The sequence below is a fragment of the Sminthopsis crassicaudata genome, chromosome 1 (genome assembly GCF_048593235.1).
Source record: "Sminthopsis crassicaudata isolate SCR6 chromosome 1, ASM4859323v1, whole genome shotgun sequence".
Taxonomy (NCBI): Eukaryota; Metazoa; Chordata; class Mammalia; order Dasyuromorphia; family Dasyuridae; genus Sminthopsis; species Sminthopsis crassicaudata.
In genome coordinates, this window is record NC_133617.1 from 543,653,877 (window position 1) to 543,677,699 (window position 23,823).

A 23,823-nucleotide genomic window follows, 5' to 3' on the forward strand; every position below is an offset into this window, starting at 1 on the left:
TCTCTCCGACAGATTCTTCTTCCTGTAACGAACCGTTGTCTCCAGGCAGTTGCTGTTAACTCTTGTCCAAAGAAGTGACTTCCCTTCCTGCAGAGAGCCCCGTCAAGCCTGATGCAATTCAGAGTCTTCCTTCTTGAATCCTGGCTCTGAATCTCCTCCAGCTCTTATCCTTCTCCAGGCCGATCTGCTCTCTGCGCCCAGTGCTGTCTCTTTTTATCCTCCCAGAGAATGGGCGTGGGATAATGCAAGGGCTTCTGGGAAGAACCACTTCAGCCAATGGGCCTGCTCCTTCTATCAAGTCAACCTGAGTTCTCACCTTGTAATTATCCAGAAAACCTGAATTCTCACCTTGTCACTGTCCAGACAACCTCAGTTCTCACTTAGTAATCCTAACATCTCCCCCTTTCTTTTGATTTAGAACATAGCACAGTCATGACCTTGAAACATAAATCCATCAATATGGGAAGTATTACAGATAATTACATAAATGACCTTGAAACATAAATCCATCAATATGGGAAGTATTACAGATAATTACATAAATTACATAAGCATATAGTAACATAGTAACGTAACACATGCTAGAAGTATATAACATAATCATAAATTGAAAATTTATAACTGTCCATAAGTCCATTGTCCATTAGTCTCATCTTGTGTGAGGAAGTCCAATGATTCCTGCTGGTTTTTAAAGTTCTTTAACAGTCTTTTTATTAGCCATGCTCTTTCGGTGTAAGATGTTTCTTAGATCTTCTCCTTTATTTTGAGGTCTTTCTCTTTTTCTGTCTCTCTCTGATGGACAAGGCGAATACGACTCGTTGGCACCCATCTGATTCCTTCTCCTGCTGAAGAAATACAAGCAAACCCTCTCCCCCAGGCAGTTAACCTATCTGGTCCCTTCCATTCACCACTTTCTAAATCTCTTCTCATCATCTAGCAATTACATTGGAATTGTTTGCACTGGATACAGCCCTGTTGGTTTAAAAGGCCTGTATTCTCCCCAAGTGTAATCCATTTTTGCAATCTGATTGCCTTTTGGCTCACTTATCAGGTAATCCCGTTCTGCCATGTGATTGCTTTTCTGCTGGTTGATCAAATCAGAGTCCTGACCTTCTAAAGACTCTTTGGGTATAACATCAGCTGCCATCATGCCCCAAGTCTTTTTTGCCTGGGGCCCTGGACCTGGGCCCCTAATCCCATTTCCCTGAATTATTCTACACTCTGATGCCCAATGGAGTCCTCTGTTGCATTTTGGACATGGAGTTTTAGGTCTTCTTTCACCCTGTCTTCTCACTGTATCTCCATATCTACACTGAGCTCTTAGATGTCCAATTTTTCCACATTGAAAACATCGCCGAGTTTCTCTAGAAGGCCCTTGCCAGGAGGGACCCTGTCTTTCCACATTCATCATTGTCCGGGTATAAAAAGCATTTGTTCCCACTGTAGCACAGCGTCTTATGATCTCCTCTAAAGGAGCATCTTTGTCTAATCCCCATATAATTCTTTTGCAAATCTCATTGGCATTTTCCTTAGCCAGATGTCTGGTCATTATTTCTGTAGCTGCATTTTCTCCAATAGTTCTTTTGACAGCAGTTTGCAAACGTCCCACAAAATCTGCAAAAGGTTCATTGGGACCTTGCTGTATTTTAGTGAAAGCCTCTCCACGATCTTTCTGTCCAGGAAGGACACCCCAAGCTTTTATTGCAGCCTTAGCAATTTGTTCATATATTGTCATGGTATAATTAATCTGTTCTGAATTCTCTCCATACTGACCTTCACCAGCTAAGTGCTCAAAAGTGAATTGTGTGTTAACTCCTATTTCCAAATTGCATCTGACTTGAATTTTACATAATTCATGAAATTCCGCAAGCCATAATAAATTTTCTCCAGGTTCCAGACATGTCCTTGCTATGGATTTCCAATCATTCGGGGTTAGGACTTCATAAGACAAACCATCTAGTAACATTTTGACATAAGCTGATGTAGCCCCATAAAGGGTACAACCTTTTTTCAAATCCTTAATTTTATTCAAATCTAAAGGTGCATATCTTCTCCTTTTTTTACCTACAGAGTCAGTATTTTCAATCACAGGATATGCATGTATAAAATCACTTATATCCTGTCCTTCTCTCTTAGCTTTAACCAATGCTTTTTCTAATCTTGTCATAGGCTTAGGCTTCTTCACAGGCAATTCTGTTTGTGTTTCTGCCTCTTCCCCTCTTTCTTCCTCCATCTCTGAAGGTGGGGTTGATGTGGGCCTGTCAATAATCTGTTCTCTAGGCAGGGTTGAAGCTTCTTCAAGAGAATCATACCATAATTCCTCATTTAAATCCTCTTGCTCTAGGGAAAGATCTTGATCTTTCCTTTTTTCCTCACACTTCCTCCTCTGTTCATTTTTAGAACTTTTCCTTTTCCTACAACTTGCTTGATAGTTTAAGGCTAATTGAACTATGTTGTAGATATAAAATACTTCTGCAGAAATTGAACGAGGCCCATTTTTTGCTTGAAATTCTTTCATTTCATATCCCACTAGCTTCCATTTATCTACATCTATCTTTTCTTCCTCTAAGAACCAAGGGGATGTGTGTCTTAATGCAGCCAAGAGTTTAGCAATCTGTACCCAGGTTACAAGTAAACTCTGCTCCTCAATTATCTTGATTATACTCTCTATAGTACCACTCCTGAATGGGGGTAGGGCTGAGGTTGCTTCTGGGGCTGGGGATGAGTCGGCTGAGGTCCAGGGATTGAATATAGCTAACATCTGCCCCATTTCAGCTATAAGAGATTCCTGGTTTAGCCCTTAACAAGTTAAGTTCCTTATTTATCTATTAGCACGCTCACTTAATCTTTAACAAAGTTTCCTCGTTACTCACGGTTCTGGGTCAGAGAGACTGAGATCTAGATCGGAAGCTTTTCCACTGGAATCAGGACTGTGTCTGTCCCTGTTCGGGCGCCAAATTGCGAAGGTCTGGTCTAGCTCCTCTTGTCAGAAATAAGCAAAAGTCCTTGCCCCACGTGTGGACGCCAATTGTAACGAGCTGTCGTCTCCAGAAGCTGCTGGATCGCTCTCTGGGAAGAGATCTGCTGTGTCTTCTACTCAAATCTCTCCGACAGATTCTTCTTCCTGTAACGAACCGTTGTCTCCAGGCAGTTGCTGTTAACTCTTGTCCAAAGAAGTGACTTCCCTTCCTGCAGAGAGCCCCGTCAAGCCTGATGCAATTCAGAGTCTTCCTTCTTGAATCCTGGCTCTGAATCTCCTCCAGCTCTTATCCTTCTCCAGGCCGATCTGCTCTCTGCGCCCAGTGCTGTCTCTTTTTATCCTCCTAGAGAATGGGCGTGGGATAATGCAAGGGCTTCTGGGAAGAACCACTTCAGCCAATGGGCTTGCTCCTTCTATCAAGTCAACCTGAGTTCTCACCTTGTAATTATCCAGAAAACCTGAATTCTCACCTTGTCACTGTCCAGACAACCTCAGTTCTCACTTAGTAATCCTAACATATAATGATCTCCAGGTTCTGCTCATTTTACTTCTTATCAGCTTATGTAAATCTCTCCAGACTTCCCTAAAATCATCCTCCTGATTGTTTCTTATAGAACAATAATATTCCATAACATTCATATACCATAACTTATTCAGCCATTCTCCAACTGATGGGCATCCACTCAATTTCCGGTTTCTTGCCACTACAAAAAGGGCTGCCACAAACATTTTTGCAATGTGGGTTCCTTTCCCTCTTTTAAGATCTCTTTGGAATATAAGCTCAATAGAAATATTGCTGGCTCAAAGGGTATGCGCAGTTTGATAATTTTTTGAGCATAGTTCCAAATCGCTCTCCAGAATGGCCGAATCTGTTTGCAGTTCCACCAATAATATATCAGTTTCCCAGCTTTCCCACATCCCCTCCAACACTGATCATTATCTTTTCCTGTCATCTTAGCTAATCTAAGGGGTGTGTAGTTGTGTCTCAGAGTTGTCTTCATTTGCATTTTTCTGATCAAGAGTGATTTAGGGCATCATTTCATATAATTATAAAGGGTTTTAATTTCTTCATCTGAAAATTTTGTTCATATCCTTTGATCATTTATCAATTGTAGTTCTTATAAATGAGTCAATTCTCTATATATTTTAGAAATGAGTCCTTTATCAGAACCCTTAAATGTAAAAATGTTTTCCCAATTTATTGTTTTTCTTCTAATTTTGTCTGCATTAGTTTTGTTGATATAAAAACTTTTTAAACTTAATATAATCAAAATTATCTATTTGGTATTCAACTATACCTTCCAGTTCTTCTTTGGACATAGATTCCTTTCTTCTCCACAGATATGAGAGGTAAACTATCCTTTGTTCTTCTAATTTGCTTATAATATCATTCTTTATGTCTAAATCATGAACCCATTTAGACCTTATCTTAGTATGTGGTGTTAGGTGTGGGTCCCTTTGGAACTATTTTGATTCACAGTTAACTATCATTAATCTTGCTATTATTATATACTATACACACATACACACATATACATATACACATATTGGTGGTTTTCACTTCATTTTATATCAGCTAACATATGTCTTCCCAGGTCTTTCTGAAATCAGCCTATTCATCATTGTTGATAGTACAGTAGAATTCCAGAATAATTTTATAGCAGAACTTTTTTAGCCATTCCTCAAGTGATGGACATTTGCAAAATTTCCCAATACTTTTTCAGAAAAAGAACTTCTAGTTATATTTTTAACATGTAGGTCTTTTTTTTTTTTTCTTCTTTTCTTTGATTACTTTGGGATATAAACCTAGTATTAGCATTACTATGTTAAAGAATATTTGAGGGGCAGTTAGATAACCCAGTGGATAGAGCACCAGCCTTGAATTCAGGAGGACCTGAGTTCAACTTTGGTCTCAGACACTTAACACTTCCTAGCTGTGTGATCCTGGGCAAGTCACTTAACCCCAGCCTCGGTGGGGGGGGGGAGAATATTTGAGATATAGGCTAAAAGACATATTAAAGTCAAAGGGTATGAACAATTTTATAGCCCTTTGGATGTAGTTCCAAATTGTTTTCCAGAAGAGTTGGAGTAGTTTACAACTTCGATGACAGTGTATCAGTATCCATATTTTTCACAACTCTTCCAACATTTGTTATTTTTCTTTTCTGTCATATTAACCAATTGAATAGATGTGTGATGGCACCTCAGAGTTGTTTTATTTTCCATGTGTCTAATCAATAATGATTCAGAGCATTTTCCCCCATAAGACTATTGATAGCTTTATTTTTTCCTTCTGATAATTGCATGTTCATATCTTTTTAACTATTTATCAATTGCAGAATGGCTTTTTTAAATAAATTAACTCAGTTCTTTATATGTCTGATAAATGAAGCCTTTATAAAATTTACTTACTATAAACATTATTTTCATTTCTTACTTTCCTTCTAATTTTGACTGAATTGGTTTTGTTTGCGTAAAACTTTTGATTTTCATATAATCAAATTATCCATTTTACTTATCATGCCTCTTTTCTTATTTGGTCATAGATCTAGCAGATAAATTTTTCTATCTTCCCTTACCATACGGCCCTTTATATCTAAAACATATATCCGTTTTGAGCATATCTTGTGATGTGGGATGTTAGTCTACACTTTTCTTATTGTTCAGTTGGGCCCATTCTTTGTGAGCTCATTTAGGATTTTCATGGCAATGTACTGGAATAATTTGTCATTTCTTTATCCATTTCATTTTACAGATAAGGAACTGAGGCAGAGAAGGTTGGTGATATCCAAGGTCCCACAGTTTATATATAATTCATGAAAATGAATTTTCCTGATTCTAAAACCTGTGCTCCACTATCTATAGTTTCCAAACTGTTCTCTAGTTTTCCCATCAATTTCTGTTAAATTACAAGCTCTTCGTTCGAAAGCATGAATCTTTAAGTTTAATAAAAACTTGATTATTATGGTCATTTACTACTGCATTTTGTGAAATAAAACTATTCCTGATTTAGCATTGTGTTTCTTAGTCAGTACCAAATTTTTTTTGAGGATTACCACTTTGTAAAATAGTTTGAAATCTTCCTTCACCTTTTTTTCATTGATTCTCTTGATATGCTTGACCTTTTGTTTTTGTTTTTGTTTTTTTTTTTCAAATTAATTTTGTTATAGTTTTATTTATCTCAAAAAAACAATTCTTTGGCAGTTTGAATGACATGTCACCAAATAAATCATTTAGGTAGAATTCATTTTGATTCTATTGGTTTGGCCTACTCATGTGCAATTATTTTTTTCACTTGTTTATATATGTCATTAATTGCATGAAAATGTTTTTTAATTATGTTCATATAGTTCCTGGATTTGTATTGGCAGCTGGACTCCCAATATTTTATATTGTCTGCAGTGGTTTTAAATAAAATTTCTCTTCCTATCTCTTCTTACTAGGTTTTAGCGATAACAAATAGAAAATTTTATGATTTATGATTTTAAAAAATGTTTATATTGTTGTTATATTATTGTTATAGCTAAAAATTCTAGAATAATCTTGAAATCAAAGGAGTGATAGTCTGTTTCACACCTGATCTTATTGGAAAAACTTCTGGTAGATTCCCCATTAGAGATAATGGTAGCTTTTCTCCCACACCCCTCACCTCTAACCCCTTGAGTTTGAGCCTGAAGCTATCTCTCAAACCAGGTAGCCCCAGGGCTTGCCTGAGTGCATCTTGAGGTGTTTACACTTCTCTTTGGCCAACTCTCAATCCTGGAGATCTTCTTTGGTTGTCCCAGGAGAACCACTGTTATGCCCCAATTCTTGTTTATTTCCACCTTCCCTCTTCACCCTGAGGTGCTCTTTTGTTTTGTTTGTGATGCAAATCTGGACAGCTTGGATTTTCTGATCTTTCCAGAATCCTCTTCTCCATTCTCAAAAATCCCTCACTTTATTCTCCTGTTTTTACTAAATATCGTCATATCTTTTCTGCCTTTTGTAGACAAACTCCTTGAAAAGTCAATCTATAGTAGGTAATTTCACTTTCTCTCTTCTCTCTTTCTTCTAAATCCTTTACAATCTAGTTTCTAACCTCTTCATTTCACTGAAATTTCTCTCTCCAAAGTATCCAATGACCTTTTAATAGCCACACCTATGACCTTTTCTTAATCCTCATTGTCCTTGTCTTCTCTGTTGCCTTTGACAATATTGAATACTCCCTTCTATTTCACATTCTCTTCTCTACAGTTTTTGTAGATATGACTCTTTTCCTGGTTCTCCTCTTATATATCAGACTGCTCTTTGTCAATCTCCTTTGCTATATCTCAGTCTGGATAATGCCCTCTAAATATAGGTATTCCAAAGGATTCTGTTTTCAGCATTTTTCTCTTTCCCCCTCTATAATACTTGACTTAGTCTTCTCATAAATTTTCTTGGACTTAATATCTCTGTGTTAATGATCCTTGAATCTATCCCACCTAATCTCCCTGCTGACTTCTGTTTTGCAGGTCCAGTTGTCTTTCAGACATATGAAAGGTCTAGTTGTCTTTTAGAATCTTAAACTAACCATATGTGCAAAACTGAATTTATTACCTTTCTAAGGCCAGCTTCCTATGTAATTTACTATCTTTCTAATCCACATCCTAGGTGCCATCCTCAACTTCTCACTATTCATTACTTTCTCTATCTAATTTGTGCTAAAGTCTATCAATTTCATTTTTGCAACATTTTTTGGATATGCTGCCTTCTTTTCTTTGATAATGCTACTATCATGATGCAGACCATTATTAACTCAAGTTTAGAATATTTCAATATTCTGCCACTGGAGCTGCCTGCCTCAAGTCTCTTTCAATTCCAGTTAATCCTCTACTAAGCCATCAAACTGATTTTCCAAAAATGTAACTCTAGTCATATTATATCCCAATTTAATAAATTCCAATAGTTACCTGTCATTTTCAAGAATAAATACAAGATTTCTTTGGGACATTCACAATTCTTCATAACCCTCCTCTGCCTTTCTAGTCTTCTTTCACCTTACTCTCCAACATATACTCTTTCACTACAATGACACTGGCCTCCTTGCTATACCTCAACTGTATCTCTCATCTCTGAACAGTTTCTCTGATTGTCCTTGTCTAAAATAGTCTCCTTTATCTCTGTTTTCTTTAACTTTCTTCAAATTCCAAATAAAATCTCATCTACTAGAATCCCCTCTTCTACCCCTCTTAATTTTACTGCCTTCCTTCTTTTAATTATTTCCTATTTATCTTCTATATATCTTGTAACATACTCATTTGTGTGCTTTCTCCCTCATTACAATGTGGAAACCTTGGGGACAGAGACTGTCCTTTTCAGCTCTATAACACTAGTACTTGGCACAGTGTCTGGCACATAATAATAGATAATTAAGAAATGTTTATTGACTTGATGGATAAAACTCAAATTGTTCTTTTTAACATTTAAAGTTCTTCATAACCTGACCAATCACCTACTTTTCCAACTTTATTTTTTATGTTACTACATCTCCCTGACACACTCTTTTTTTTCTTTTCCTTTCATTTTGCTTCTTCCTGTTCCTTTTCTTCTTTTTTTGTGATTTAATATTTTTATTTTTCCAAATTACATGTAAAAACAATTTTTAACATTCATTTAAAAATTTTTGATTTCCAAATTCACTCCATATCTACCCCTCTCATTGAGAAGACAAGCAATTTGAAATAGATTATATATGCAGTCACACAAAGCATATTTTTATATTAGTCATATGGTAACAGAAAACAAAAAAGTTATAAATAAGTATGCTTCCATCTGCATTTAGACTCCATCACTTTTTTCTCAGATAGCATATTTCATATAAGATATTTAGGCTGGCGTAGGATCATTGCATTGCTAAGAATAATTAAGTTATTCATGATTCTTCAACATACAATATTGGCTCTTACTATGTAGAGTGTTCTCCTGGTTCTGCTCACTTTACTTTGTATCAATTCATGTTCCAGGCTACTAGGTGTCTCAGTAGACAGAGTTGTCAACCTGAAGTAAAAAAAAGAAATCTAAATTCAAATCTATTTTTTTCTGAAATCATTTCTGAAAGCCCAGTAATAATCTGTTACAATCATATACTACAATTTGTTTAGGCATTCCCCAATTTATAGGCCATCAATTTCCAGTCCTCAACCACTACAAAAATTGCTGCTATAAATATTTTGTACATCCATTTTGGAAAATAATTTGTTGTTGTTATTCAGTTGTTTCAGTTGTGTCCTACTCTTCATTTCTCCATTTGGTATTTTCTTGGCAAAGATACTGGAGTTATTTGCCATTTCCTTCTCCAACTCATTTTACAGATGAGGAAACAGAGGGGAAAAGGGTTAAGTGAATTACACAGTGTATCATAGCTAGTAAGGGTCTGAGGTCAGATTTGAATTTAGGTCTTCTTGACTCCAGACCCCATACTTTGTCTACTGAGATGCTTAAGGGCCTGAAAAATTATTTGCTTCTATGCAAATAAAAATGAGGAAAAAATCATAAATTTTGACTCAGAGATTTAACTGTAAGGCAAATATCCCAAGGAAAAAAAGAGGGAAGGGATTAAGCACTTGTATAGCACTTAGTATATATTATGGAGCATTTTGGAGTATTCAAGGAGAACTAAGACCTCTGGTTTTAGAATTTGTCAAGCTTTTTTCAGGACTGTTCATCCCCTTGGAGTGTTCACTTGGCACTAAGTTGTCATCTGGGGCTCCAAGAAACTGTAGCATGAACAGGAGCCACATGCCACATCCACATGCCACATCCTTTTAAACAATGTCAACATATAAGCTAAACCAGACAGAGAGTAACCCATAGGCCTCAAACCATTTCGTAAGTTAGGGGGGTATCTACTTGAAGCATCTGAAGACTTTACCACCCACACACCCACACCACTTGCAGATGAGAACAATATCTTTCAGTAGTTGAACACTGTGGTCACACATTATGACCTTAGTAAAATCCATGGTTCATCCCTAGTATCAAATATAGATCCTAAGCCATCCATAACATCCTGGACTCTTCCATCAGTTGTTCAGTTTTCTTATACCTTATATCCATTTCACTCCCATGTACACATTGGCCTAGTGACATCAGCTTTCTTAATGTTCCTCACACAAGATACTCCATTACACTGGGCATTTTCATTGGTTGACCTCCATGCATGGAAGGTCTTCCCTCTGCCTCACCTTTTCTTGGTTTCCCTGGATTCCTTCAAGCCTCAGCTAAAATTCTACCTTTTACAGGAAGTTTTCCCCAACAATTCTAATGTTTTCACTCTGTTAATTATTTCAAATTTATCCTGCATCTATTGTGTTTGTTCATAGCTATTTGCTTATTATCTCCTCCTTTAGATTGTAAACTCTTTGAGGGAAGAGTATGATTTTTAACTTTCTTTGTATCCCCAATGCATAGCACAGTGCCTGACATATAGTAGCTATTTGATAAATGTTTACTGACTTTGGTCACATTGAAATATACGTCTTATTCTGCATCTGTCAAAAGATTAATAGCATGCTTTATTATCTGTTTTCTGTAATTGTTGATCAATGTTCTTAAGTCTTTCAATATTATTTTTCATTTTCATTTTAAACTATATAAATAATTCTTTTTGTTCTAGTCATTTCACTCTGCTTCAGTTCATATAACTTTTTCATCATATTTTATAGCACAATAATATTCTATTTTTTCTAAATGCTATAATTTTTTTTAGTTATTTCCCAGTTGATGGACATCTTTTTTATTTTCCAGTTCTTTGGTATAACAAAAAATAACTACACAATTTTCATACATATGAGTAATTTTCCTTTTCATCTGATTGGTTCAAGGTACAAACCTATATATGAGGTGATCAAAGGTAATTAAATAAAGTTCAGTAATTTTTTGAATACAGCTCTAAATTGCTTTCTGGAATGGTTGGACAAATTCAAAGATCTATCAACAATGCATTGGTCTACCTATGTTCCAACAGTCTCTCCAACACTGTTGGAGAGATAATTTTTTTTATCATTATTAATTTTGCCAACCTGATGAGTATAAGATAAAACCACAGATTTGCTTGTCTCTAATATTTGAATAGATTATTGATAGATTGGATTTCTTTCTTTGATTTCCTGTTCATTGCCTTCAAACACTTATCTTCTAAATTTAAATCAGTTTTTAAAATATTTTGTAGGTTACAGTATCTTTATGAAAAAGTATCATTGCAAAGATTCCCTCCCCTCACTTAACTGATTTCCCTTCTAATTTTAACTGACAATGGTTTATTTATATAGTTTAAGTAATATTTGTCACTGAAGAAATAAATGAAGAAAAAAGAAAAAATGAAGGTTTCCTAGCAAGAATGCTCAAAAGTTATTTTAAATTATTTTTATGACCATGGCCAGAGGTCTGACCCCTCCCCCAAATGATGAAAAGTCTCTGGAATAAGTGAAGAAGTATCCAGTGAGTTCCTGAAGGAAAACAGTCCATTCTTTTGGTGGAGGAGTGTGCTGATACAGCAGGGAAAGTGTGCTTTTATTAACCAAACCCCTCGCATTTACCACCCAATCTCCTCCTAGTCATTTGCAATTATTCAGTATTCTGCTGACTAACAACATTTCCCTCTCTGCCTTCTACATTCCCTCCTAAATATGTTCCCCCTCTCTTGTCATGCATCCAACATTCAAAGAGGTGGAAAACTGTTCCTACTGGCCTATTAAGCACGCTCATTTCCCATTTACCTTTGCCAGGTCATTGACTCCAACTAGTTTGAGCCTGAAGGTGGGGGTCTGTGGTAAGACTGTGGTTGAACCATTTCTGATTGGTTGGATCTACTTGTTAAGCGACTTTGTTAATTATTCTCAGAATTCTAGCCCTCTGGAAAACAAACTGTTTTGTTACTCCATCTTGGGGTCCATTTATCACATAAGGAATGCATATTATGATATAAGATTTTTTTAAGGCCCAATGATCAAACCCTTTGAGAAGTATTTTAAAATGGAAACAAAATATCATAGCAGCTGAATTCAGAATCTATTCAACATAGTTTTTTTCTGCTTTCAAAAATGTATTTGCTTACTTTTTATCATTTACCAATATTTTATCAGATTACAGATTCTCTTTACGTAAAGTTCTTTATCTGCTGCATATAGATACAGAGTAGCTACAACTTAGTAGCTACAACTTAATTGATCTCATCCAGTTAGCAAGTATGGTAACTCATGTTTTTAAAGAATGTAAATTTCAGTGTTACCAATTATATTATAGATTAGTAACAGCAATAAATAAATAAAGTTCATTGTCATCATTTTTGAAGATGAGACTGATACCATTTTGGACTAAAGAGAGACTAAAGAGAAAAATGAGTCTTCTCTTTTGACTCTATATACCCTTGTGTAGGAGTTACATTATATCTCTGCTCTTAGGATCCTCATCTTTAACTGTTCCCAATTAGACAGGCATTTTAGCTGTTGTAGCCAACACAGTGGATTTCTCAAAAGCTTTATGAAGGGTCTCAATATAACATCTGACTTTGACTGCCATCACCTTAGCTAAACTTGTTAAAGGCACTTAATGTTTTGTCATTTTCAATCCAGGAAGACATAAAGTCTATTAAAAACAAAACAAAACAAAAAAACACTACCCATTTGGTTCCAGAATTCTGACTACAGAAAGGTACCTCTGCCAGTTGCCAGTGACAGTTTTGGCAGTTGGGAAGAAGAATGAACCCCAGGCTCAGCTCCCCTGATCCCCTCTGTTGCTGTTCATCTGAACAAATCTTTGTCCTATATGACACAGACTTTTCTGACATTTCAAATGAGCTATACTTTTCCCTTAAAAAATCACCCTTTCCCTGAAACCTCACACTTTAACTCTTGCTCACTTCAGTCTATTTAATTCTTTAAAATCAGACATTGATGAATGCAAGATTTCCCCTGACCTTTGTGGAAGTTGTACTTGTGTCAATACTCCAGGCAGTTTTAAATGTGAGTGTTTTGAAGGCTATGAAAGCGGGTTCATGATGATGAAGAACTGTATGGGTAAGTATGGTTAGCTTGCTCTCAAAATTTGAAGCAAATGTAGCATAGACTCATTATCTTGGTCCATGCCTATCTCAGAGAATGCTTGCAACATAGCTGTGGACCAAGATGTAACAAATTGATGAAACAAAAAATATGTTCATTATTATTACTCTTAGTTCACTGAAAATTCTTGACATCTCAATAGTAGTAAATTAATGATAAGAGATTGTATTCATGAAGATCTAAAATCAATAAACTAGATTCACACAATTTTGTATTAAAATTTATGATATTTTATAGCAATTATTACTTGTCCCAAAGTTTATGACACCTTCAATTTTTTATTATTGCAGCTCTAATTATATAGAATTTTAACCTACTTTTCAGGATGTTGTGAATTACACATTTATATATTGATGTTTAATCTGACCTCTAAAGTGAATATTTGTTGGATAGTAATTTATGTTCTTAAAACTTGAAATTCATTTAGTAAATCTGAAATTTAACATTAAAATAAAACAATCTGTTTTTTAAAATAATCTGTGATATGTAAATGCTGCCTAATTTTTATCTAGTCTATAATACCTTTTTTCTTTACCACCACTTTCCTTTCTCAAACTACTAAACTACTTAATAGTTTAATAATTTTGAGTTGTACTAAAACTTTTGACTAGTTACTAGATTCTTCTAATACTATATTAGAAGATAGAGGGCCTATCATAAGAGAAAATCTCATTTATTTGTGATGTTCACTCATTTTCAGATAATTGTTTTCCCATTCTTTACCATTTTTCTAAAATTCACTTAATAGATAATATATTTATCTTTCAGACATTAATGAATGTGAACATAACTCTCTACTTTGTAGAGGTGGAAATGATGTGAACGCAGAAGGGAACTTTGAATGTGACTGCTCACTTGGACATGAACTATCATCACATCAGAATTGTGTGGGTGAGTTTATCTCTAATTTGTGTCTGCAGAATTAAATAAATTGTAAAAAGAAAATAAGGCTTCCCACAATTATATTATTTGTTGCCCAAATTTCTCTCATTAAATTAAGATTAGGTTTTAGGAAACCTGGTTTTGGCCTAGGAAGAAAGACTAATATTTGTTACCATAGGCAAATCATTTAATCATTCTGGACATCAGTTTCCTCATATACTGATAAATTGGACCAGATGCGTCTTAAGTCCCTATTAGTTCTAAAACTTAACTTTTCTATTTATAAAAGAACCTTCATATTTTCGATTTTATTAATTGATCCCTACTACATCTATATTCAGATTACAATTGATTTTATCTGATATCATATACAGTACCAGGCAGTAAAACAAACAAATTTCAGTCATTATAGTTTTATTGGGGGAAAATAGCACATGTGTAATGTATACAAATTCAAAAGGTCCAGCTACTAGGAGAAAAGACATCTATTTTCAAGTATCTATTTGCTCACACCCTTTTGATCTTACATACCCACATATGCATACACATAAAAATTCTTCCTTGCCATCCCTACTCCATTAAATCTAAGTAAGATAATATTTGTGAAATGCTTAGCAAAGTACCTATCACATAAGCATTTAATAAATTATTATTCTCTTCCTTTCCCTGGCAATATGACAATTTCTAAATTTATCAGTCTTTATTATTATAGTTAAGAATTTTGTATGCATATGTGTATTGCCTTTGGTTTCTTCTACTCAGTTTCCATGCTGACTTTTAGTTGTTATAAGAAATAAGAATACCCACACACGTACATACACGTGATACTTAGGGCACTGATATATCCCATTAGCAGTTTACATTATTTTGTGTGCTGTTCGTCTTAACTCCAGCAAGGGAGAATAATATCTAAATTATTCACCAAGTGGCCTTCTCAAATTACCAAGTAGTCTCTCTCCTGACTGTTAAAAGCTTGCATTATCTCAAGTGGCCACTAGAGGGCACTAAGCCTACAAATATCCCTCCACTGTTGAGCAGAACAACTTAATATGATCATGCTGCCAGGGTTCCATATTTACTTAAAAGAATGTGAAATATTGCTTAGGACATATATTTTTTAAAATAGAAAATCTAAGATTCCTTCCATATCAAAAGCAAATTAAGAATTTGTGCATGGAGCTCCCTTGCCTCTAAACATTCTAAACTCCTCGTACTTAGTATTGGAGGGATTAAGGAAAGGGTTATATGTGCCCAAATTTGGAACTCTTGGAGTCCTAGATTACTTCAAAGTAAATCAAGGGAAACACCAAAAGAGCAACTGTCCTCCCTTTTTCTCTACTTGGTCAAGTTATCTGTTTGATTCAAAATTAATATCAATGAACTCTGCAGCATTAATCTTAGTCACTAGTAAATATTATCTTCAGGGGGCATAATTTGTGGAGGCTCAGCATTCCATCCATACTTTATAGTCAGCTAACAAGATGAGCAGAAAGATTTCTCAAAGGCAAAAGGATAGAAAAATAATTAAATACTATATGCCCAAATACAGAGTTGCTACTTTCCTATCTTTTCCTGTCTCTTTTTGTGCACTACAAATGCATTTCCCCTAATTAAGTGTGTGTGTGGGGAAGCATAAGTGAAAAAACACTCTTTTAGATTTCTCTGTCTTCAACATACCATAACCATTAAATCTAACCTACATAATAATTCAGAATATCTAAGGGTTTAAATACTTTGTAAAAAACACACATGAGCAAATGTAAAGAAAAAAAAATAGCATCCTTTCATTATAACTTTTATCTTTAAAAAAGTGACTTAATATGAGAATTAAAACAACTCTGAGATACTACCTCACACCTATCAAACTGGCTAAGATGACAGGAAAAGATAATGATGAATGTTGGAGAGGATGTGGGAAAACTGGAACATTAATTCATTGTTGATGAAGTTATGAACTGATCCAGACATTTTGGAAAGCAATGCTCAAAGGGCTATAAATACCCTTTGATATAGCAGTGTTAGTACTGGGTTTGTATTCCAAAGAGATCATGAGAGAGCAGAAAGGACTTAGATGTGCAAAAATGTTTGTAGCAGCTCTTTTTGTGCTGGCAAGGAATTAGAAATTGAGTAGATACCCATTAATTAGATTAATTAGAGAACAGCCAAATAAGTTATGGTATATGAGTGGAATGAAATACGATTTATTATAAGATGAACAAGCTGATTTCAGACAAACCTGGCAAGATTTATATGAACTGGTGCTGAGTGAAATGAGCAAAACCAGAGAACATTGTATATAACAACAAGATTATGTGATGTTCAACTATGACAGATTTAACTCCTCTCAGCAATACGTTGATCCAAGATAATTCCAATAGATGGGAATAGGAAATACCATCTACATCCAGAGAAAAAACTATGGAGACTGAATGTAGATCAAAGCATACTATTTTCACCTTTGAAAAAGTTGTTTTCCATTTCTTTCTTGTGTTTTTTCTCTTTTATTCTTATTTTTCTTTCACAACATGACTAATATAGAAATGTTTTAAATGATTGTAGATGTACAACCTATATCATATTGCTTGAGATCTTGGGGGAAAAAGTTGGTGAGAGAGAAGAGAACATTTGTACCTCATAATCTTACAAAAATGAATATTAAAAAGTATCTTTACATGTAATTGGTAAAACAAAATACTATTTAAAGAAAAACAAAATATTATTTAAAAAGAAAAACGAAAATTACATGAATTATGGAATTCTTATGCAGTTCTTAGTGATTCTTTTTAGTTAATTAATTGTGCAATGTTCAGCCACAGAAACATTTTTTTTCTTTTGTAGATGTAAACGAATGTTTTCTGAGTGATAATCTATGTAGAAATGGAAAGTGTGTGAACATGATTGCATCATACCAGTGTGCTTGTAATCCTGGATATCAAACAACTCCAGACAGACAAGACTGTATGGGTAAGAAGGAGGAGCATCAGTGTCTTTAAAATTCTTTAAGTCAATAAAAGGAGTTCTTGCCACTAAAGAAAACAAGCTATTTCATTAAAAATGGAGAGCTATGAGAAACAATTATAATTCTAAGTCACTGTGATCTCAGAATATTTTATAAACATGTTTGTCTTGTGTTGCATGGTTATCCTTTGTAATAAGAAACCATGAGAATCTTTTTACTATATCTCTCTTTAGTCCTTTTTTGGATAATTTTTTATATTTTCATTGTTTTTTGTTTAATGAAGTATTTAAATTTAGACAGTTTACTTTTGCTTTGAGTTTACTAACTAAAAATGAAGTTTTAATTTTTTGAAGTAAATAGCTCTGCAAGGCAGCATGGTTCCTTTCTTTGCTTTGAAGTTATAGGTCTAAACATCCAAGAATGTACTTTTTATTAACTTGATCTTTCTATTTATGTTCCTGATTTCTTTAATCTTGGAGAAATGGGGAAAAACTTAACCAAATGAATATGCTAGTTTGTATAGTTAAATAGCTTAGAATAACTACAGAAAAAAAATAATCATGATTATTTTTCACAAGGTATACTGTTGTGTCCTGCTTTCTAGACCTCCCAAGTTAGGATGACAAAAATGTACTGTGCTTTCTAGAGCAACCATGCTCTAGAAAGTGGTAGTTAAAACATACCATCTTAGTGAAGGAGTGATGAGGCAAGACTCCTGAGGATGGTAGAAACATGGAGCCCCATTTATTCCAAATTCTCTCCCCCACACAGGACCCCATAAACTTGTATGTAGATTGCCACCTAGTATCTCTTTGCCACCTGGTATCACTCTGCTTCAATCACAACACAGGTTGTCACTGCCTCCTGACTTCTCAGGAAAGCCAAGAGCCATTAGGGTACATGGGGAGCTGAACCAGACATTGTTAGCAGGTTCCTCTGGGCTGAAGGGTCCTATACTTCACTCATAATTCTCCCACTATCTGTGGCCCTCTATAGTGGACTTTTTCAAATGAAGAAGAACTGACAAACAATATACTGTTGATATGGTTTTTTACCAGGTACTGATGAGTGTAGGATGATAAATGGAGGTTGTGACACCCAGTGTTCTAATTCAGAAGGCAACTATGAATGCATTTGCAATGAAGTTTATGCTCTGATGCCAGATATGAGAACCTGTATAGGTAAGGTAACACAATCACAAGCATGTTCTCCAGCTTAGTTAATTTACATTTACAGATTTTATTGTATTCAATTCAATTCAATTCATCCCGATATACATTTATTTAATGGCTATTCATATACAAAGCACTTTATTAGGCAAACCAAAAATGAAACAATCTCTGTCTCCAGATACCATCCATTCTATAACATATCCACAACTAAATAACAGAGATAAACACAAAGTAGTTCGAAAAGTCCCAAAAACATTAGTAATAGACTAGGGATTATTAGCAAATGCACTGTGTGTGTGTGTGTGTGTGTGTGTGTGTGTGTGTGTATGTAAAAATATTTCTGAGAGCTATAATTAGAACTAATGTAAGGATACTAAGAAGGGAAGGGAAGGAGGGAATATATTCTAGACATGGATAGTAGAAGGTAGAAAGATAGAATGCTGTGCATAGGGAACAAATAGCTGGGCAGTTTGAAATAGACAGTATATGAAATAGTAAATGTAAAATAAGAATGAAAATGAAAGTGGGATTTCTTTCTTGGCCAATGATTATCTAGCTGTGGAATTTATATTTTATCCTTGGGAAATCCTAGAAGCCACTGAATATTTTTAGTAGAGAAGTGAGGTAGTCAGTTCTGTTTCAGATTTATCAATTTGTAGTCTATGGAAGATTGATTGGAGATGAAATAGATTGGGTAGGGATTGTGTAAATGAGATGAGGACGGGTATAATAAATATTTTGGAAGTTCAATCATAAGGGATATTGAGGATGAGGAAGAAGAAAAAGTCAGGAATGATTTTAAGGAGGTCAACTTGGGCAATTAAAGGTAATATCTTCAATAAAAGTTTGGAGAAAAGAGGATTTCTTAGTGAGTTTTATATTCTATGAAAGAGATGGAAACAGGTAATCATTGGTATATTCTCAGAAATTATTTTAATTTTTATATGTTACAAATTTCATTTTTTTAGATATTGAAGAATGTGAAAATAATTCTGGAATCTGTGATAGTGGCCAGTGTACTAACATTCCCAGTGGGTGTCTCTGCTATGATGATTTCATGGCTTCCATGGATATGAAAACATGTATTGGTGAGTATTCATTTAAATAATAAGGTATTTAGCCATTATATAAGTAATAATCATTTATATATCATTCTTCATATAGTTGGAAACACAGATCTGTTATTTCATTTAGTATGGGAACTCCTGATGAGGAAACTCTACTCTCATCTACTAAATCAGATCAGGAACTCCTAAGAAAGTCTTGTCTCCAATACCTGTAGTATTATGAAATCAAAGGGCTTGCTCAGAATGGCACAGCCCTCATGTATCAAAGGCAAGACTTCAATGCATGTCTTCCTGGTTCCAATATCAGCTCTATTAACAGTATCATGCTGCCTCTCAGCGCTTATGTATGTGTACACATAATAGTGTTTCATGATGTAATGTTAAAATTATAAGTGTTTCCCAAGAAGTTTGAAAAACAAAGTTTCGTGTATTGAAATAGGAAAATATGCCCTCTGCCTTCTGTTAAAATGGGGAGCTCAGGAAAAATGTTTATTTATTTGCATTAACGTTTATTTACTGCATTATGGTTTATAAGTGCTTACACTATCTTTATCATAATTGTGAAAAAAAGCATTTTGCAAATGCTTTCACATGAGTAACTCCAGGCTCTAAAGTGGTAAATTTCTTTCCAATAATTACCCATCTAATTAGGTTTCTGAGACAGGGACTCAAGCAAAATTCAATTCAAAAGCTAATAAGCTTCTTTCTTTAGATCATTCTCTAAATCTTTTATGATTATATTAAACCATATATGAAATATACAATAATTGATGAAATTTATCATATTACCAAATTCTATTGAAGATTTTAAAATAAAAATTCAAATTTTAACTCTTCCACTACATAGTCATCTTGAATTAGGGCCAATAAAAATCAACCCAAGAATGAAGAAAGAGTACACACTGTGGTAATTAGCCATTCCAAATTTTAGACTATTTCTCTATCTACGTTTTTAGTTATGTATGCTTTTTAACTTAATTAGGACCTGCCAGAAGTTACATTCTTAAAATAGCTTTTCAGATGGTTTCCATGTTAAAATTAGGTATTAGAGTAGGACTTTAGTATAGGATGCTAATTATTTGCATTTTTAAAAACTTGTTTTAAAAGCTTATTATTCAGAAAATTAGAAAAGTAATGGATTTTAGTAGTTAGGGTATTCGTGTATTTATGCTGTATGTGTTTCAATTTCTAAACCACAGTAAAACAAGCTGGGAAATATGAAAGAAATACATCATATTTTTAATCTCATGAACTTATAAATATATATCCAAGGATGTGTTGCACAAAATGCATATTTAATATATATTTTGAATGCTTTTGATTTCTATCATTAATGGTCAGTGCCTGTAAAAACTATTTTATTACATGTGATATGTTAACCAATAAAAATAAAATATAATCTTGTAGATGTGGATGAATGCCACTTAAATTCTAACATCTGTATGTTTGACGAATGTGAGAACACAAAAGGATCCTTCATTTGTTGCTGTCAATTGTGCTGTTCAGGAAAGAGAGAAAGCATTGAATATACAGGTATGGTTTAATCATGTATCCATTATTTCATTTTTCTTTTCGCATTTCAGAGGACTGTCATCATTAGTATTCTACTAAATTGCTTATACTAGGTAAACCAAATAGATTGTTACTAAAATCTATTACATAGTATAAATGAATTACACCATATCCCTCTGTCTGACTGCCTCTGTCTTCACACAGTTGACTTGATTGTAGCATATCAAGCTGGCTGGGATCCATGTATGTAATTCACTAGTTCTGATGTGCTTAAATCTAATTGCTTCAGTAAGATATGTGTGTCATATCATTCTAATCATATGTAATCTATTTCAAGCCCAAATCTAATATGTTATCTTTTACTAAATCTTTATGCAGAAGGTAGTTGGTCAAACTAGCACTCTTTCCATTATATTAATGATTATTAATATAAAATTTAGAAGTTTTCATATTCTATATTAAATTATACTAATAGAATAATTTTGGAAGTAAAATCAGTAATATTTCATAAAAATCTTATTTTAAACTATACTACATTATCTGGCATTTAATCAACTATTGTTTTCTTAGATGTAGATGAATATGACATTGATGTTCACAGCTATAGTATGCATGCTTCATGCTTAAATATCCAAGTAAGCTTCAAATGTAGCTGTAGGGAGGGAGGGTTATATATCGGATGTGTTAGTGAATAGCAAACATGAGTATCAATTACATTTAGCCAAATATAATATTTTATGCTATCCTTTTTGCATGCATACTTGTAATTTGCATACTTGCAAAAATGTTGTTTTTCTTCTTGATTTTACCTTAAAATCAAAAGATAGCTTTAGTTGAAAGATAATTTATGCCTAGGAATTTGTTTATTATTGGATGGCATATTAAATCAGAGTATAAGAAAACATCTGTTTTGTGTTATAGAAAAGTTTCTATCTGAAAATAGCACTTAGAAGTACATCTGATCAATTATATGATTAAAAATATTTTATATATTTTCCAGGCTTTTAACAATTTCAACAAGATTTAAAGTTCAATGAAACAAAAAAAAGCAGGAAAGGCAAAACTTTTGCAAGTTTTTGCAGATTTACTTTTTAAAAACATAACCAAAAGTTAAAATTTAAAGTTTAAATTAAAGCCAAAATTAATATAATTTGTTTGTAAATATTTTAGTTTGTATTTTCTTTTGTTCCCTTGGTTTATAGAGCTGGATGAATGTTCTGCTAGAACCCATCAGTGTAATATAAATGCCCAATGTGTGAACACACAAGATTTAAACCACTGTGCTTGTTTTGAAGGAGTCACTGGAGATGGCTTTACTTGCTTAGGTTAGTGAAATTTTAAAGATACAGTTTCCAACATCTTTTAACTGGCAAATGGTTTTGCTTAGGTTAGTGAAATTTTAAAGATACAGTTTCCAACATCTTTTAACTGGCAAATGGTTTTTCTATGCTATCCCTTATTTTGAAGCAATGCTATGAAATGAAATAACACTAAGGAGACTTTTCATTATGGTTATAGACACAGGATTTTTTTCTTTTATACTGCACATAAAAATGTCTAATTTTAAAATTATTTTTCTAAACTACAAAAATTATAATGTATTTTTAATTTCCAGTATTTTTCTATTATCCAACTGTTGACAGCCACACTTATTGTGACTATGTATATAGGAATGGCTGAAACAAGATAGATAATTCAGATTTCCTAACACTTTTCAAATATGAGGATAATAAAAAAATATTGTAGATCTCTATAGCATAATATTTGTATTATTAATATCAATTGATTTAGAAAATACATGGTATGAATTGAATAGTTTTAATAAATTTGCATTTTATTATGACAGCATCTATATACTGTTGAAAATAGTAATTCACACTATCAGGCCATAAAAGGTGTTTCAGGATTTTTATAATTTTGTTGGAACTAAATCAAAATTGAAATAACAATACTTGTGGATATATAGTATCTTTGTAATGAAGGGTGATTTTTGAAAGTATATCACCCTCTACTCAAGAAGATCCAATGAGTCCTTATTAATTGGAAATCAAATATGAAGTCTTTTGTTTGACATTAAAAGTTACTTAGAATTTGATCTATTGTTGTTACCTTTATAAGTCTTCTTACAGTTTACCTCCCTCTTTAAATCTATATTCCATATGAACCACGTGTCTTGATATTCCTTGAATTTTAACTTACTCTTTTTGCCCCTCATTTTTGGAATGCTCTTTCCTCATCTGGAAAATGGACATTGACTAGTTGGTCTCTGTGGTTCTTTCCAGCTCCATATCTATAATACTAGATGGCTTTTTAAACAAGATTAACTTTATTAGTATCCAATTAAACCTCATTCTTAGGAGAATGAGTCTTTTTAAAAAAATAAGTTATGATGATATATATATATATATATGCATAATATAAATTATAATATATTAAAGCGATAATGTACTAGATACACTTTCTTGCTCACTATATTGTAATGCTTAAAATAATTGCAGTGCTAGTAATTTCTTTTCAAATATGGTGATTAAAAACACCATTTTATAATAAAATTATTTTGAATTAATTACAAAATCAAGGAAAATTATTATCAGTCAAATTGACAACAACATTTTATTATGAGAGAAAAAAAGCGAATATAATACATACCCCTTAAAACTTTCAGGACAGGACAGGTTGTCCTAACGATTTAAATAGTATATGTCATTAGCTTAATTGTCAGATAAATGGCTTGCTAAATGAACAAACAAGAGAAAAAAGTGCTTGCATAATAAAACATAAACAGTCATGATAATTTAATAGTAATTGAGTCCCTTTCATCATTAGATGTTGATTGTGCAGAAAACTTTAATCTTTGTGAGAATGGACAGTGTTTGAATATCCCTTCTACATTCACTCCAGGTTCGGGTAGCAAATTTTGCCAAGGTAAGTCAAGAGTATCTCAATTATTATTTTAAAATTTACATTGGCTTCAATGAAACTACAAAAAGAAGTTGAAATGACCTCAATCTGGAAACACTTTTAACATATACAATAATTCTTTTCCAACAGGGATTATTTTGCAATATAAATAATGATGAAGTTAGCATTCATACATCACATAATTTTCCTGAATTGGAGCCTATTTTATTTTGCCCTTTTTTGTTTTGTTTTATTTTGTCATTTAACC

At 33.5% G+C, this 23,823-nt stretch overlaps 2 protein-coding genes and 1 long non-coding RNA gene across 3 annotated transcripts in view; 1 reads left to right on the forward strand and 2 right to left on the reverse strand.

The window, feature by feature from the left end:
• Nucleotides 1-8,997, reverse strand: part of TMEM232 (transmembrane protein 232) — a 185,910-nt gene extending 176,913 nt beyond the window's left edge. The window contains exon 1 of the mRNA XM_074281948.1: nt 8,908-8,997. The gene's annotated coding sequence lies outside the window, so the exon portion shown is untranslated. The remainder of the gene's footprint in view (nt 1-8,907) is intronic.
• A 3,676-nt stretch (nt 8,998-12,673) lies between these two features.
• The window catches only part of LOC141550862 (fibrillin-2-like), a 120,424-nt gene continuing 109,274 nt past the window's right edge, over nt 12,674-23,823 (forward strand). Inside the window, 8 exon segments of the mRNA XM_074281944.1 lie at nt 12,674-13,017; nt 13,831-13,953; nt 16,783-16,908; nt 17,962-18,084; nt 19,044-19,163; nt 20,550-20,675; nt 21,857-21,979; nt 23,481-23,579. Coding sequence (XP_074138045.1) covers nt 12,996-13,017; nt 13,831-13,953; nt 16,783-16,908; nt 17,962-18,084; nt 19,044-19,163; nt 20,550-20,675; nt 21,857-21,979; nt 23,481-23,579 — 862 coding nt within the window. The 5' untranslated portion in view covers nt 12,674-12,995.
• LOC141550865 (uncharacterized) overlaps nt 23,306-23,823 on the reverse strand; it is a 49,975-nt gene continuing 49,457 nt past the window's right edge. The window contains exon 3 of the long non-coding RNA XR_012484691.1: nt 23,306-23,335. This is a non-coding gene — a long non-coding RNA (uncharacterized LOC141550865). The remainder of the gene's footprint in view (nt 23,336-23,823) is intronic.